Source organism: Pseudochaenichthys georgianus, chromosome 3 (assembly GCF_902827115.2).
Source record: "Pseudochaenichthys georgianus chromosome 3, fPseGeo1.2, whole genome shotgun sequence".
In the NCBI taxonomy this organism is placed as follows: domain Eukaryota; kingdom Metazoa; phylum Chordata; class Actinopteri; order Perciformes; family Channichthyidae; genus Pseudochaenichthys; species Pseudochaenichthys georgianus.
Window position 1 is genome coordinate 5,210,688 of NC_047505.1, and position 15,673 is coordinate 5,226,360.

Here is a 15,673-nt window from a genome sequence, read left to right on the forward strand (position 1 = left end):
CAGAATGGCAGAATGTGTTTAAAGTAGGGCTGTCAAACGATTACAATTTTTAATCAGATTAATCACAGCTTAAAATTCATTAATCATGATTAATCACCATTCGAACTATGTCCAAAATATACCATTTATTTATGTATATTGTTGTGGGAATGGAAATATAAATGAAAGAAGGCGGATATATCCATTTAACACAGTATTATTATTATTATTAGTAGTATTAACACAGTTATTATTATAACATTATTATAACATTTTTCTGCGTGTCAAAATGAAAGACAACCCACACAACTATCAATCATCAAACCGTGGGGTCTTAATTCATTACGTGTTGATTTCTATTAACGGGGGAGTACTTCAGGAAAGTCAACAGAGGGGGGGGGGGGGCTAGTGGAGTACTTCGTGACCACAGAGTAGGCTTGTTTGAGACAAGCAAGACCTGCGCAGACCTGCGCAGTTGCGATCAACGTCTTGCTCGTGCGTTGCATGATGGTTAGTCATTTTGTCCGACTTGCTCTGGAGGCTCGCCCACATGAGACTTTGAAATCTCGCGGGACAAAGACGCCCGCAGCCTTGAGAGCGAGGCGAGGCGAGTTGGCGCAGTTGCTCTCCACGAGCTGCGGAAGCGAAATGCTTGATGGGAAACGGCTCGCTGGGATCTCGAGCTGAGCGCTCATTGGTGGTTTTTACCACGTGCTGCTGATGAAACTCTCCAATTGGCTGGCAAAAGTGTGTTGTTGTTTTGTGTCAGTTTTACGTCGCCACATCCATTCCCATTTTTCATCATTGTTCCACAATGTTTATCATCATGAAATTAATATCTATATATTTTATACTATACTGCTTACCGTTTTCATACTTTATATATCTTAGCATATTCACACACACTGTTCATACTGCTCACAGGCTGATATCTAGTGTATTCATACCCCTCACTGTTTATTCATCATTCAATTCATTCTATATTTTATTCTGTAGATTGTGTACATTACTTTTCACTTTACTGCTTGTTGCACCTGGTTAGAAGCTAAACTGCATTTCGTTGTCTCAGTACCTGTAATCTGTGCAATAACAATAAAGTTGAATCTAATCTTGAGCAGGAACAAATGTATTTACTTAGTACATATCTGACATTAACGATTAAACACATGTGTGCATTCTTTATAAATGCAAACCGAGTCAAGCCGACTCCGGAGGTGGCGGTATGCACCTTAAAGTTGTTTGCAATCCGCCAAAAAACCGAGAGAAGAAGAAGAAGAATGCGAAGAAGAAGCCGACTCGGAGCTGTCCGACTTCAGGCGAGCTTTTTGACACCTCCCCCGGCTGCGATCGGCTACTCTCGTCTACTTTCGAGGCGAACCGCAATGTGTCTCAAACAAGCCTAGTGTGAACGTTGTGATCAGCTGTTTTAGCGCAGTTCTCCAGTGAAGGGGGGAGTCTCCCTCCGCAGCCGGTTGGCGTAGTTTTGGCACAGTTCCGTTGTACAGACCGACGCTAACAGCAGCCCTGTCTGTGCACACGGAGACCGACTCTGTCGTCCGGTGATCTAACCGCCTTCTGGAAAAGCTTCACAAGTACGTCGGTACGCAAATGCGCTTTGTGACACAAGTGACGGTACGCATTTCAGATTACGCCATCACCTGTTTACCAGTTATGTGCACCCCTGTACTACAGCAAAAGTATTCTCCGTCGGGACTTCCTGCAACAACACCACGCCGTTATCAAAGATGTTCTATTGAGAAGATGATCACTACGTGACAAAAGTTTTCAAAACCGTGGCTACTGAAATCAATCTTACTAACTGCTGTCTGTGCAATTTACTCCGCGCGAGTTGGCAGACTTTATTTTGCTTACTTTAACATCATTTCTCATGGTGGGGCTAAGCCATTTCTTGGTATGGGTGTAGCCTACCCCAGCCATACCCTGGCGCTGCCACTGGTGGCACGTAGGGGGCGGGCCATTCTGCACATGCGTTAAATGCGTTAAATATTTTAACGCAATTAATTCAAAAAATTTATTACCACCGTTAACGCGATAATTTTGACAGCACTAGTTTAAAGTTAACTTCAGCTTACTTCTTATTTCTGCTTGTACATCACAAAGAAACCCATCACACAAGTCCTTGTAATAGATTCCTCAGGAGAGGATAGTATACATTATGCATTAAGAATTGCATAGTTAAGTTTAGTGAAAGAGTATAGTATCAAGTATTAATGCACGGCTTGGCTGAATACTCAATGCTGATTGGTCTATTTGGACATTCCAGAGGTCTGTTCTATTTCAATAGCAGACTGTTGTTAAGGATAAGAGACCGTTGCTAAGGATACTCTAAGCAATGGGCTATGTGCAGTCATATTAATCGCAGAAAGAATTCCAGTCAATATAACGTCAGCTGTGGCCAAAAAAAACCAGAAAAACAAATGTTTACCTCCACCAGAAAACACCATGGATTTTTTTTATTTGTGGAGAGCATGAAACTTTAGATTCATGATGGATACATTTTCCCCAGAAAAACTGAAAAAGAGAACAAGAGAAGGAAAGACATGTAAAGACAGCACGCTGGAATTAAGAGAAATCAACAGAAGAAGACAGACAGGAAGTCAACACTAAAGGGAACAGCAGAAGAAGACAGACAGAAAGTAAACACTAACAGGAACACAGTATGGGCTCTGGAAGTTTTTAAAGACTGTTTAATGGAAGAGAAAATGTCAACGGACTCGGACAGTTACAGTAAACATAAAAAAATATAATTGCAGAAGTAAACCGACCATTTTGAAATCAATAAAACCATGTTGAATCAATATATTATGTAAAATTATTGATTTAAATAGGAAGCCATGTAATAAGCAGAGTAATGTGCAGCAATCTGTTGTATTGACCAACTGCATATCTCTTACGTACAATATAGAATACTATGGTATGGTATGGTCCTGGGAAACGTTTAAAGATTCAAAAAGAGGCCTGTAGTAGCAAAGGTCAAGGCAGTCAGAGTATAGAACATTATGGAGCAGTAGGTGTGGTTCAGATTAGTTCTATAGAATATAAATGATATGTGTTAGGGAAATAGTTGACCTAGACTCCTAGATATGACGTACAGGACCAACCCTGACGTTTGTTTATCTCCTTTAAGGACATAGGCTGCTTCAGCCATAATGCTATTGTTCCCATTCTGTGACCGGTCAACACTAGGTCACAGATGGTCTGTTGTTGTGGGTGCACTGGGACACTTCCTTCTTTGTTGTTTGTGGACTCCAGGGTATGACATCCTCGAGGCCATAGGTGACGGACTCAGTGTGCCCAACTGGTTAAACTATCTTATCAAGATATGTTGATTACTCTCTGTGAAACCAGTTAAATGGGCTAACGAGAGAGAGGCGCTCCAGAGTTGACGTGGCAACCACCCGTGCAGTCAGACCGTGACTGTGTGACTTGTGATGTGAATCCTCCGGCCGTAACTCCAAATAAACCTCCAGTGGTTGACATCGAAGCTCCTGCTCTACCCTGTCTCCTTCCTGAGTCGGTGACTCCCACTGCATTGCTACACAGAAGTTTCCCTTACAATATGGTGTAGTATAATTTATAGTAAGAAGCAGAGTACAATGTATTTTACAGTAGTTTAGTTAACGATCGTATATTATAAGCAATGGCAGATTCAAATGAGTCATTTAGGTGTCTTAAAAAGGGATTAAGAAACATTTTAAAGAGGAATTTACACTGTTAAGTCGTGGGTGAAAAGTTGAATTCAGAATAACCAGTTTAAAGTGTCATAGATGTTGCTGTAATGCTGACATTATTAAATACCCCAATGGTCTGTATAATTATGAATAAGTCTTTGGGGACATAAGGGGGCGTTTCACTTCTGAAGGGAGCCATTATGAAATCAAAAATGAAACAGAGACAGTATTGAAACCAGAATCAGCTGATCCCGGCCGTCACATTCTAGAGATTCTTTCCTGCTTCAGATCTCTCTCCCTTCAGGCTGCTGTTCAGGTCTCAACAGCCTCTGACCCAACAGACCTGCAGCGTGTCCCTGTGTTACCCTCCCCAGCAGCAACGCTCCCACAGAGACAGAAACACCAATGCCCCTTCATTTTCTCGCCAACGCCGCTCACAACAACAACAACAATAACAACAATAGAGAGCCGAAGTCTCTTCCTTTCCGGTGGACCTCCATGGGACCTTATTTCGGAAAAAATATGTATTGTAGTCAATGGCAAGAGAGAAATTATCTTTCGATCCCATTTGAATTGTGCCATGAATTACACATATGATGTTTGTCAATGTAAAAGCTAATTTTGCAAGTAAAAAAAATCAAAATGTGTCGTAAAACTGTGAAGTAACACTTATTTTTGTGTGAAACTGCTCAATGAACTACATCTCTGGTCTCGCACAACACACGTCACCAACACCAAGATGGCCGTCACCTTAGCACATTTCACCTCTTTCAGAATGAGGCGAAAAGTATTAAACGAGGTGAAAATCATTACACGTCTGGGCATGTTGAGAGCTGCAAATACACAAAAGGGGAGTTAGTCGGTTCTATAAGAGCCGAGGTGAGTGTTAAACAAGTGTAATGTGTAACGTTAATGTCAGCTAGCTAACATTAGCTAACAAGGTACACTCCCGTGTTTTGTTTTAGCTACTAGTTTTATGTGCACCTTGTCAACACTAATGTTATCCACAGCACACGTTACAAAACGGAGTTACAGTAATGTATTACTTTTTGCTGTAACGAAGTAATGTAACGCATTACTAATAAAATTAGTTACAATTCTCAGTAACCCAGTTACAACTCATTTTAACCCGAAATGAAATGGTGTTTTGTTTTTTAAGAATTCACTAACATCGCGAGACATTCCGACACCAGAGAAAAATTGTGCCGGTAGATTAGTAAGCCTGGTGTTTACGTAATCAGTCAGGCTGATCTTGATGAGCCTGAAGGGTGTTCTTTTCCCCATAATGACCAAGTCGCTGCACATTATCCCGCTTATTACATGGCCAGATACTAAACAAACTAAGCAATCGACTCCCAATATTAATTTAAATGATTTGATTGACTTAAAATGATCGTATTTCTTCCGCTGAGAAAAAAAAAACTCCGTTCCACGGCGCACCAACGGCTGGAACTGCGACAACAACAACTTTACGGCAGCACTGTCCAGCTCTGTTCATAGTTTCTGATCCACTAACAAGTCCTTAAACACTGCAGAGCCCATACTGTGTTCCTGTTAGTGTTTATTTCTTGTCTGTCTTCTTCTGTTCATTTATCTGACGTCCAGCGCTCCATCTTTTACCCTCTTTTACTTTATCTTTCTTGATCCTCCTTAGCAACGGAATTGACCAATCAGAATCGAGTATTCAACTAAGCCTTGTAATAAAAGTTGTTAGTAGCCTTAGACCCCATTTACACGCATACGAAACGCAAACGAACCGAATACAATATAAAAAAAGTCTTCCATTCACACGAGACCGCTCGGGAGCGCTGGAGACGCTGTAGTATATATGCCGGGCCTGTAAGTGGCGCTGTACTCCTGCCACAAAATACACCAAAAACAGCGAAGAAGACCCCCGAGCATGGTACCCTTCTGTTTATGCCCCGCGGTGGATTTAGCAACATGTAGTTCATGTAGTTCTCCGTGTCCACTTGTTACTGATGGTTGTGGTAGAGGAGCTGTAGATTTTGCACTAACATCTGTAGCATGGTCAGTAGCAGTAGCAGTAGCTACTGACAGTAGCTCACTGCTGTAGCATGGTCAGTAGCTGGTTAAGTACATTGTCAGATTAAGTGAGAAATGGATTGAACTTCTGTTAGACAGCTATATGCCATACATTTTTGCATACATTCACAGTAAATATTTATTCAGTATGTTAGCTGTCATACAGCTGCGGGCAGGGCGGCAGATCGGGTAGTGACAACGGCCTTGTGTAAACGAACGGGCTATACGAAAGAGAAAAGTAGCGGATACAACCGTTTGCGTTCTCATGTAAACAGCACCTTAAGGGCCTACACAGTTGCTCTACTAAACTACATTTTAGCATTTAAAATACCTTGCCATTATTTTGTGGTTATTTTGGTGAAAGTAACTCAAAAGTAATATAAAAGTAGTGTAACTCATTACATTTCAGAGACAGTAATATTGTAATGTAACTTATTACTTAAAAAAGACAGTAATAAGTAATATCTAATGTATTACATTTTGGAAGTAACTTGCCCAACACTGCTCATGAGATGTTGCTATGACTATAAAATAAATAGACACAATCACCAATCCCAGGTTCTGATGGGTTGGATATGAAACGAAGGGAATAGTCATAGAAGAAAGTTTTAGCTTGTATTAGAAATGTTGCAAAAGCCAGGTGCAGACACTGTAGAAGACAAAGAGTTATTGAGAACAAGAGATCGCCCTGGCCTTGGACAGTGTGTGTGAGCTCCTACGCATAACTGGGAATCAGTAATGGAGGATTCCACTATCTATTGTAGAAACTTTGGCTAAACAAATTACGTAGGATAGCGTCTAGAGTAGGGAGGGACCTTCACCGGCCGGCTGAATGCTGATTGGATGTCGTGTTTCCAAGAGACATTGTCTAATGGTGCATTTCTACTACAGGGCCTCGCTCGGTATGGCTAGGCCTTGTGGCTCACTTTATGCTGCGTTTCCATTACAGTTTAGTAGCTGGGGCAGTAACTATAGTAACGCAGTGTAGGTGGAGCCGTGACATCATCTTCAATGAGAACCACAGAAAAACAACATCAGCCGTTAGCTGTTAACACTCAGTGCTCACAGCTCTTCATATCTGTTCAGAAACTAGACACAAGTTAAACAAGTACAAACCACAGACTGCCTGTGTCATGGCGAATACAGTCGCTGCTTTATTTATGTCTGTAGGCCGTTGTTGTGAGTGTGGACGGTCAGAGCATATACTGCGTTATCTTAGCCGATCTCCATTTAGAAAACACGCATTTTAAAAGGTGTTTCGCCTGCCGTCTGTCTGTAGTCTTGTCAAAGCATTAATGCATGGTTTTTACTAACCGGTATCAGTATGTTGTTACTTCGGCATCATTTAGAAACGTGTATTACAATTAAATCACGGTACAATATGTTCATTTTGTTGTAGTTGTAGCCCCTTTGCCAGCGATTCTCTCTCTAGTTTAGCATACTCAGCCCGACTCAGCCTGGTTGTTGGCCCGGAAAGAACCTCGATTGTATGGGGCCAGAAAAATTGTGAAATAGTACCCGCTAGCCGGAACTACGCCTAGTGGAAACGCAACCAAAATAATACGGACGTTTAAAACCTATACAAGCATAGCTTTCAGAGAGGAAAGCAGGTGACATTTGTGTGATAAGCTGCATGATCAAATATATATGTGTTCATTTCAGTGGCTATATGCTGTGTAATTATTGCTCAACTATATCTGTGTTTTATTGATTTCTCTCTGTTTTATTCTTTCATGTTATGAGTACTAAATTGCCACAACATTTTGGAGTAGTTGGCTTAAACAGATGTGTGTGCGTTAAAGGGGAATGGGTGCGCGTTCTGTCATGACTCCAAAGCATGACTGTGGGACTGCCTGAGGGCAAGAGGGACATAGACACACACACACACACACACACACACACACACACACACACACACACACACACACACACACACACACACACACACACACACACACACACACACACACACACACACACACACACACACACACACACACACACACACACACACACACACACACACACACACACACACACACACACACACACACACACACACACACACACACACACACACACACACACACTGTAAGGAGAGGGGGCGAAACAGATGGAGTTAACAACTCCAACTCATTGCCTAGGGTCCCGCCCAGAAGTGAGACTGGCCAATGGAGAACTGCCAACTCACTGACTAGCTCGCCCAGAAGTGAAATCGCCAATAACAAATAGCTAGGGAGGAGCAACCTACACAACCCCTCCCACAGAATGTGTTTAAATACTGTAACATTCTTACAGTCGGCGCTCTTTTCCTGACTGGCTGTCGTGGTACGTATATCACATGGTGGTAGAACTTGAGCCTGGAGTACTCTGTATTTGGTACTGTTGCAGAGTGCTCTGTATTGTTATTTTCTACCAGTAAAAACAGATTGTTGTTTAACCTCTATCCTGGTGCTTTGAGTTCCTTCTTTTGTAAATTTGACTAGCTCATCAGTCATCAAGGGATGCGCGGAGCAGAGGTAAACCTTCCACCACCGCCATTGGGTGGTGCTCCAACAACGTGTAATGATTTCCACCTTGTTTAATACTTTTCGCCTCATTCTGGTGATGGTGACGTGTGTTGTGCGAGACCAGAGATGTAGTTCATTGAGCGGTTTCACACACAAATAAGTGTTACTTCACAGTTTTATGACAAACTTATTTTTTCTTGACTTGCAAAATTATCTTTTAAATTAACAAACATCATATGTGTATTTCATGGCACAATTAAAACGGGATCGAAAGATAATTACATATTTTGTCCGAAATAAGGTCCCATGGAGGTCCACCGGAAAGGGAGGGACTTCGGCTCTCTATAGGGGACTGCGTCGGGTCGATGATCGTGTTGCTTTTAATCGTACAAAGCCAGATTAAATTAAATAACTACTTCTCAACCCTTGTACTTTTCTCCAGAGTGCCGTGGTTCATTGTTTATTAATGTGGTTCAGCGGCATTTACCGACCGCTGCAGTGCTGCTCGTCCACCGGAGTTTAGTTTACTTTTATCTCACGGCAGAGTTTATTCTCCCGTTAACTCACGGCAGTGGCCGCTGGAAAGTATTCACTGTCTGACTGTCAAACAAGCAGCTGATAAATATCCCCCATCCCCCCAGAATGTGTTTCAGTCTGAATTGACGCAGTTCGGCATCACAACGCTGTTATTAAAGTTTCTCTGGTATTAGACAGGTGATGTTGGCATAGCAACTGAAGCTCATCTGACTATCTTGACTACTTGTTGGTATCCTATTGTGGCATAAGCCATTTTCTACAGGTATATTTTACCTGCATATTTTTCTTTATGATTTTACTTGTGTAGCCCAAGTACTGATTCCACACGATGCTATAATAAAAAACAAGAGGAAAACATTAGAGGCAGTGTGCTTGGCTTCAAAACGGCAAATAAGAGAGAACGGATGATCATTAAAAGTAAGGTCAAAACAAACAGCATCAAACTCTGCCTGGTTAGTGTTGCCTCACTTTATATAAGTGTGTGGTTGTGATCTAGTCACTTTGCTCAGCGCCCCTGCCCCCGCCTCGTGACGTTTTTGGTTCTGCTTTGATGAGGGGCATAAGACCTAAAACCCACTTCCTCTGGACCAATGAAAGCACACCATGCTGGGTTCAGTGCTAACAGCTCTAGTCTATAATGAGACATCCATACATGAGCTTGTACATGAGCAGCTCCTTGTGTTAAGGTAAAACTCACAATGGGATTTTTACTCAACTATACAATATATTTAACGAAATTACTGTGACAATTGACAAATTCCTTGACTGTGCATTTCTGGAATGCACATTGTGTTTAGCTTGAATAAACAAGTGTTATTCCTCAAATTCCACAAGCAGTTTGAAGCCAACAAATGATATAAATGTTGCTGAATGTTCTTCTCTTCACATGACTCTTTTTGATAAATACATTCTTTAAATGCCTTTTTGTTTGTTTCCATCTCTGACTGAATCAAAAGAGCCTTTTGTCTGAGTGTGTGAGGGAAGACTGGCAGACTGCAGAGACATGACATGCCCACACACACATAGTTTGTTGTCTATCATTTCAGCCCAACAGTCCCAGGGTGCTCTGTGTTGGGCATGCAAATGATCCTTTAGAAATCAATTGCACTTTGTTTATAAATACATTTAGATTTATTTAGAAGAAAAAAAGCTTATCATACGGACCAGTAGTCAGGATTATGGAAGCCTGTTTGCACCACAGGAAAAATAAATAAAAATCATGTAAGTCATAATTATACGGAGTCCCTAAAGCAGGGGTGTCAAACTCAAGGCCTGGGGGCCACATTCGGCCCGCGACTTCATTTTATGTGGCCCCACAAGAGCTTGCAAAGAATATAATATGTTTATTATACGGTTACATGCTACAGAAGCATGTTGCCCATAAACTACATGTCCCACAATGCATCTCAAATATGACTTTTTTCTCAGAATTTGCCTTTTTTTCTTCAAAATATGCATTTTTTCATAGAATTCCTTTTTCTCAGAATTAGATTTGTATTTCAAAATGTCACTTCTATTTCTTTTTTCTCCAGAATTTGGCTTTTCTTTTTAAATCATTTTGGATTACGCTTGCAATTATTTGCCCTAGACTTTTGCTTTCAGACGTAATTAATTATGAAGTTCTTACCCTATCCGATGATAATCCAATGCAGAGGCAATGATGTAATATAATACATTATTTTATATATATGATATATTTATATATGTATTTTTATATAGTCTTAAAGTTAAAACCGGCCCTTTGAGTGCAACCATAATGCTGATGTGGCCCGCAATTAAATTCAGTTTGACACCCCTGCCTTAAAGGGACATGAAAAAAAAAATCTCGTCAGCATGAGAAACTGCAGCACCAGCGCTCAAAGAGCTTTAACGCACCGCCTACACTGTGTTTACCTTCACCTGAACAGCTAAAGAGTGACCGCAGGCTGTTACCCCCAAACACCCCCACACACCGAACTGCCCGATTACTCCCACTTTTATTATTTTTATGAAGGAGATGTCCGGTCACCAAGGCGCATGATGGGCGGACTGGGACTAAAAATCAGCCCGGGAATCTCACCCAGCCTCACCCAGCCCAGCCCACGTAAACTGTCAGGTGGGGAGCCTCGCTGCGGGGCAACGGTGGACCTAGTGGCCCGATCAGAGTGGCCCGACCGGCCCACTTCGGTACCGACCCATCGGGATTCGTCCTGATGGCCGCCACTGGCCACTGGCTCTGTGTGTATATGTTCTGAGTGTTTGTTTCCCTTTAAAACAGCAGGTAGCCTACTTTGAGAGTTACGGACATTCATTCATAGATCAAAGCAGACTGGTTTACAGACTCTCCTGTTTTGCCAATCTGGTGCTTAAACAAATAGCTCTACACCCCTGGCCGAAATGTCCTTAAAATGAAGTCTGAGTTCCAAATATATCTCAAATAATGTATGCACTGTCATTTCCCCACATAAACATAACAGTCTGCAATGAAATTGTTGTCTCCTGTGCGCTCCTCTTCCTCCTTGGCGCACCGGTAACTTTCTCAAAAAAATAAAGTCGGGATAACGGGTTTGTTTCTCGTGCTGACGAGATACTAACCCGTTATCCCGACTTTATTTTTTTCTCTCTCTCTCTTTTTTTTCATGTCCCTTTAGGGGCTCCGTATAATTATGACTTAGCTATCTCATTATTATGACTTACTATCTCATTATAATGACTTAGCTATCTCATTATAATGAATTAGCCAACTCATTATAATGACTTAGCTATCTCATTATAATGACTTAGCTAGCTCATTATTATAACTGTGGATGAAATTCCACTTAAAAAACAGAAACAACCTGTTTGGCAGAAATGAACAAACAATATAAGTTTAAAGCAACATTTTGTTATTTAATAAAGTCAATACAAATCCAATAGCATTGAACAGAGTTAATCTATTTCAGCTGAAAGGACAGAGTCTTGCACTAAAAGGTTGGTACAAGATTTGACAACATACAAAAGAAAATACAAACACTTTATACACTACAGAAGGAGGGAAGGGGAAGGTCCTCAGCAAGCACATTTACAAGAAGTGTTGACCAAATGGTTGAATCTTACATACAGCTATGCAATATACATTACAGGAAAACATTTGGCCAGACGCTTGAAACTCACAGACATGTTCATTACAAACCAATGGTTGGAGAGACAGCCTTTTGTTTGTTCTAAGGAAGTGGAAATTAGAGGCTAGATGTGAATTCAAACCGTGGGAAATAAACAGATAATGAAGTTAGAGTAATACTTATGATTAAATTAGATTTAATGATATATTTCTAAAATAATGACTACAACAATCTCTTTATTATGACTTACTATCATACACTGAACAAAAATATAAACGCAACACTTTTGTTTTTGCTCCCATTTTTCATGAGATGAACTCAAAGACCTAAAACATTTTCTAGATACACAAAATAACCATTTCTCTCAAATATTGTTCACAAATCTGAAAAAATGTGTGATAGTGAGCACTTCTCCTTTGCCGAGATAATCCATCCCACCTCACAGGTGTGGCATATCAAGATGCTGATTAGACAGCATGATTATTGCACAGGTGTGCCTTAGGCTGGCCACAATAAAAGGCCACTCTGAAACGTGCAGTTTTGCTTTATTGGGGGGGTCTGGGGGGGTCCGAAAACCAGTCAGTATCTGGTGTGAGGGGTAGGGTTAGGGTTAGGGTAATGTTGTGAATCGAGTGGCCTGTGTTCGTCGTCCATAACATACGCCTGCCCATACCATAACCCCACCACCACCATGGGCCACTCGATTCACAACATTACCCTACCCCTAACCCTACCCCTAACCCTACCCCTACTCCTACCCCTCACACCAGATACTGCCTGGTTTTCGGACCCCCCCAGACCCCCCCCAATAAAGCAAAACTGCACGTTTCAGAGTGGCCTTTTATTGTGGCCAGCCTAAGGCACACCTGTGCAATAAGCATGCTGTCTAATCAGCATCTTGATATGCCACACCTGTGAGGTGGGATGGATTATCTCGGCAAAGGAGAAGTGCTCACCATCACACATTTTTTCAGATTTGTGAACAATATTTGAGATAAATGGTTATTTTGTGTATATAGAAATGTTTTAGATCTTTGAGTTCATCTCATGAAAAATGGGAGCAAAAACAAAAGTGTTGCATTTATATTTTTGTTCAGTGTATAAGAGCAATTTTAAAATTAGCTTTCATCCCTTTACACCAAAGCAATATAAGCAAGTGTGTGGGACACACTTAGCTGAACTAATGGATACTATAATTGAAGACTACTTCAGACGCGGATTCACAAATAAGGACATTTTAGTGGTTTTGGAGGAATCACACAATATTAAACTAAGCCTACGGACACTACAGAGGAAGCTACCAAACAACAAGCTTTGGCGTGTGGCAAGAGCAGAAACAATGCATTCTCTTCAGGAGTGCTCCAAATCAGGATTGCTTACAGCTAGCTAGTGTATTGCTTTCACTTGCTGGTAGTCGGCTTAAATCATAATAATGAGATAGCTAAGTCCTAATAATGAGATATTAAGTCCTAATAATGAGATAGTAAGTCCTAATAATGAGATAGTAAGTCATTATAATGAGATAGTAAGTCATTATAATGAGATAGTAAGTTAACCATATCAAAATGCAACTTAAGTTTGCTGAAATGATTATACACACAGAATGTGCAGCTATCTGCTAGAACAGGTCAAAGACCAAATGTGCTCATATCGAAAGCTCTGTATCTAGCGAGTCAGTATCAATGGAGTATGCTTCATGGACTGTAGACAGTACTTAGGGGTTTTCCTAAAAATATGAGAAAAGAGGAAGAAAATGCCATGGAGTCAATTTCATGTGTTAGCTTGAATTACCTCACTGAAGGCTTTTATGTGAACGCTCCTCATCCCCTCCCCTGCAATCCAAGTACTGCCGTTTAGAAAGTGTCCGTTAAAGGGAGCCAGCTTGTCTGGGCTCAGGAAGCTGCAGTGTCTGAAGAGAAAGCATACAGACACAGAAACACAAGAAAAACCTTACTGCATAAACAAAACATCTTTCTTCCAAGTGCTTCGGTTGCCTAAACCCAACCCTGAAAAGTTCCCAACAGAAACGTGTTACAAAGTTAACCATTAGTGAACATTCTGCATTAAAATACTAGGAAAAGCTATACAATATTATGAGGAGGATGAGATTACATTGCATCCATTGTTTTCACAATAGCCACACAACCCCCCCCACGCAGTCCTTTGCACTGGTTTAACACAGGCCTATTTTTATTTTGAACGCCTGGTAGGAAAGTGATCAGTTCCTGTGGAGCAGCTGGATAACACTAGTAGTTCACATAGCCTTCATGACTCTCATGTTGCACATTTCTCAGTTTTTCACCTCATATGAATGAAGTTTTTGTAATTCTACCCAAAGTGCAGCTTTGACCTTGAAGTGCTTAGCGGTGTGTTGCTGTGTTTTATTACCTCTGTGTGGTCTCTCCATTCCTCCCTGGCACATTAGGGTCTTTGTCTTCTGTCTGGACACTGTTATCAGCCGTCTGTGGCCCACATACCTCCTCAGCCGGCCCTGTGGCTACACACATCTTCCAGATACTGCTCTCCTGTGTGGGCACACACATCAGTTACAGTGACACAGGGAACAAGTAACCTCTATACTGGGAGTAGAGAGCAAGCTGTATGAGCGTATCACACATCTGGCTGAGTGGGGAGAGTGGGTAAGATGAGGCGATTCTTACTTATGTTGTCCTCATGAGATAGAAGTCAAACGACAACAATAGCCTTTACTTCAGGATGTCTTCTGTCAATCAAAGTGAAAATAATGCATCCATCAAAAGGGGCCATGAAAATATGACTTCTCAAAAAAAAGGCTTAACTTGCCCCATCCAAGGGGTAAATGAATCCACACAAGGGGTAAATGAATCCACACAAGGGGTAAATGAATCCACATAAGGGGTTAATGAATCCACATAAGGGGTAAATGAATCCACATAAGGGGTTAATGAATCCACATACGGGGTAAATGAATCCACATAAGGGGTAAATGAATCCACATAAGGGGTAAATGAATCCACTTAAGGGGTAAATGAATCCACATAAGGGGTTAATGAATCCACATAATGTAAGGGGTAAATGAATCCACATAAGGGGTAAATGAATCCACTTAAGGGGTAAATGAATCCACATAAGGGGTAAATGAATCCACTTAAGGGGTAAAGGAATCCACATAAGGGGTAAATGAATCCACATAAGGGGTAAATGAATCCACATAAGAGGTAAATGAATCCACATAATGTAAGGGGTAAATGAATCCACATAAGGGGTAAATGAATCCACTTAAGGGGTAAATGAATCCACATAATGTAAGGGGTAAATGAATCCACATAAGGGGTAAATGAATCCACTTAAGGGGTAAATGAATCCACATAAGGGGTAAATGAATCCACATAAGGGGTCAATTGAACCATCTGGGGAAAAATTGACCAATTTCCTTGTTTTTACCATTTTTACAAATGTGCACAGTTTCTTTAGATAAAGGGGTCCACTTACCCACTGTCTTACCCCGCTCTCCCCTCAGGTCTTAAACTGGGCCCCAGTGTTTTGAGCATGTTCTCATAGTTCTTGAGGTGACATGTGATCAGATCATCAAACAAATGTTATACAGACAGAGTGGTTGTGCTCTCAAAATGTGTACTAAGGTATTTTCTTTATGTCAATTACTATTTGAATGGAGCAATCACATGGATGTTTAATGCATGAGAAACAAAGAAATCAAATAATTGATAAGCATGAAAACTTAAATGTGTTTAACCTGTTAAGCCCGAAGGTCCCCGCCGACGGGGACCCTGATTTTTTGTATACACACTCACACAAATATTTTTAATATTTTTTTAAGAATCTTTTTTTTTAT

At 41.0% G+C, this 15,673-nt stretch overlaps 1 protein-coding gene across 1 annotated transcript in view; it reads right to left on the bottom strand.

Moving 5' to 3' along the window:
* Window positions 1–15,673, bottom strand: part of il16 (interleukin 16) — a 58,610-nt gene that overhangs the window by 24,429 nt on the left and 18,508 nt on the right. Inside the window, 2 exon segments of the mRNA XM_034105206.2 lie at window positions 13,633–13,750; window positions 14,230–14,366. Coding sequence (XP_033961097.2) covers window positions 13,633–13,750; window positions 14,230–14,366 — 255 coding nt within the window.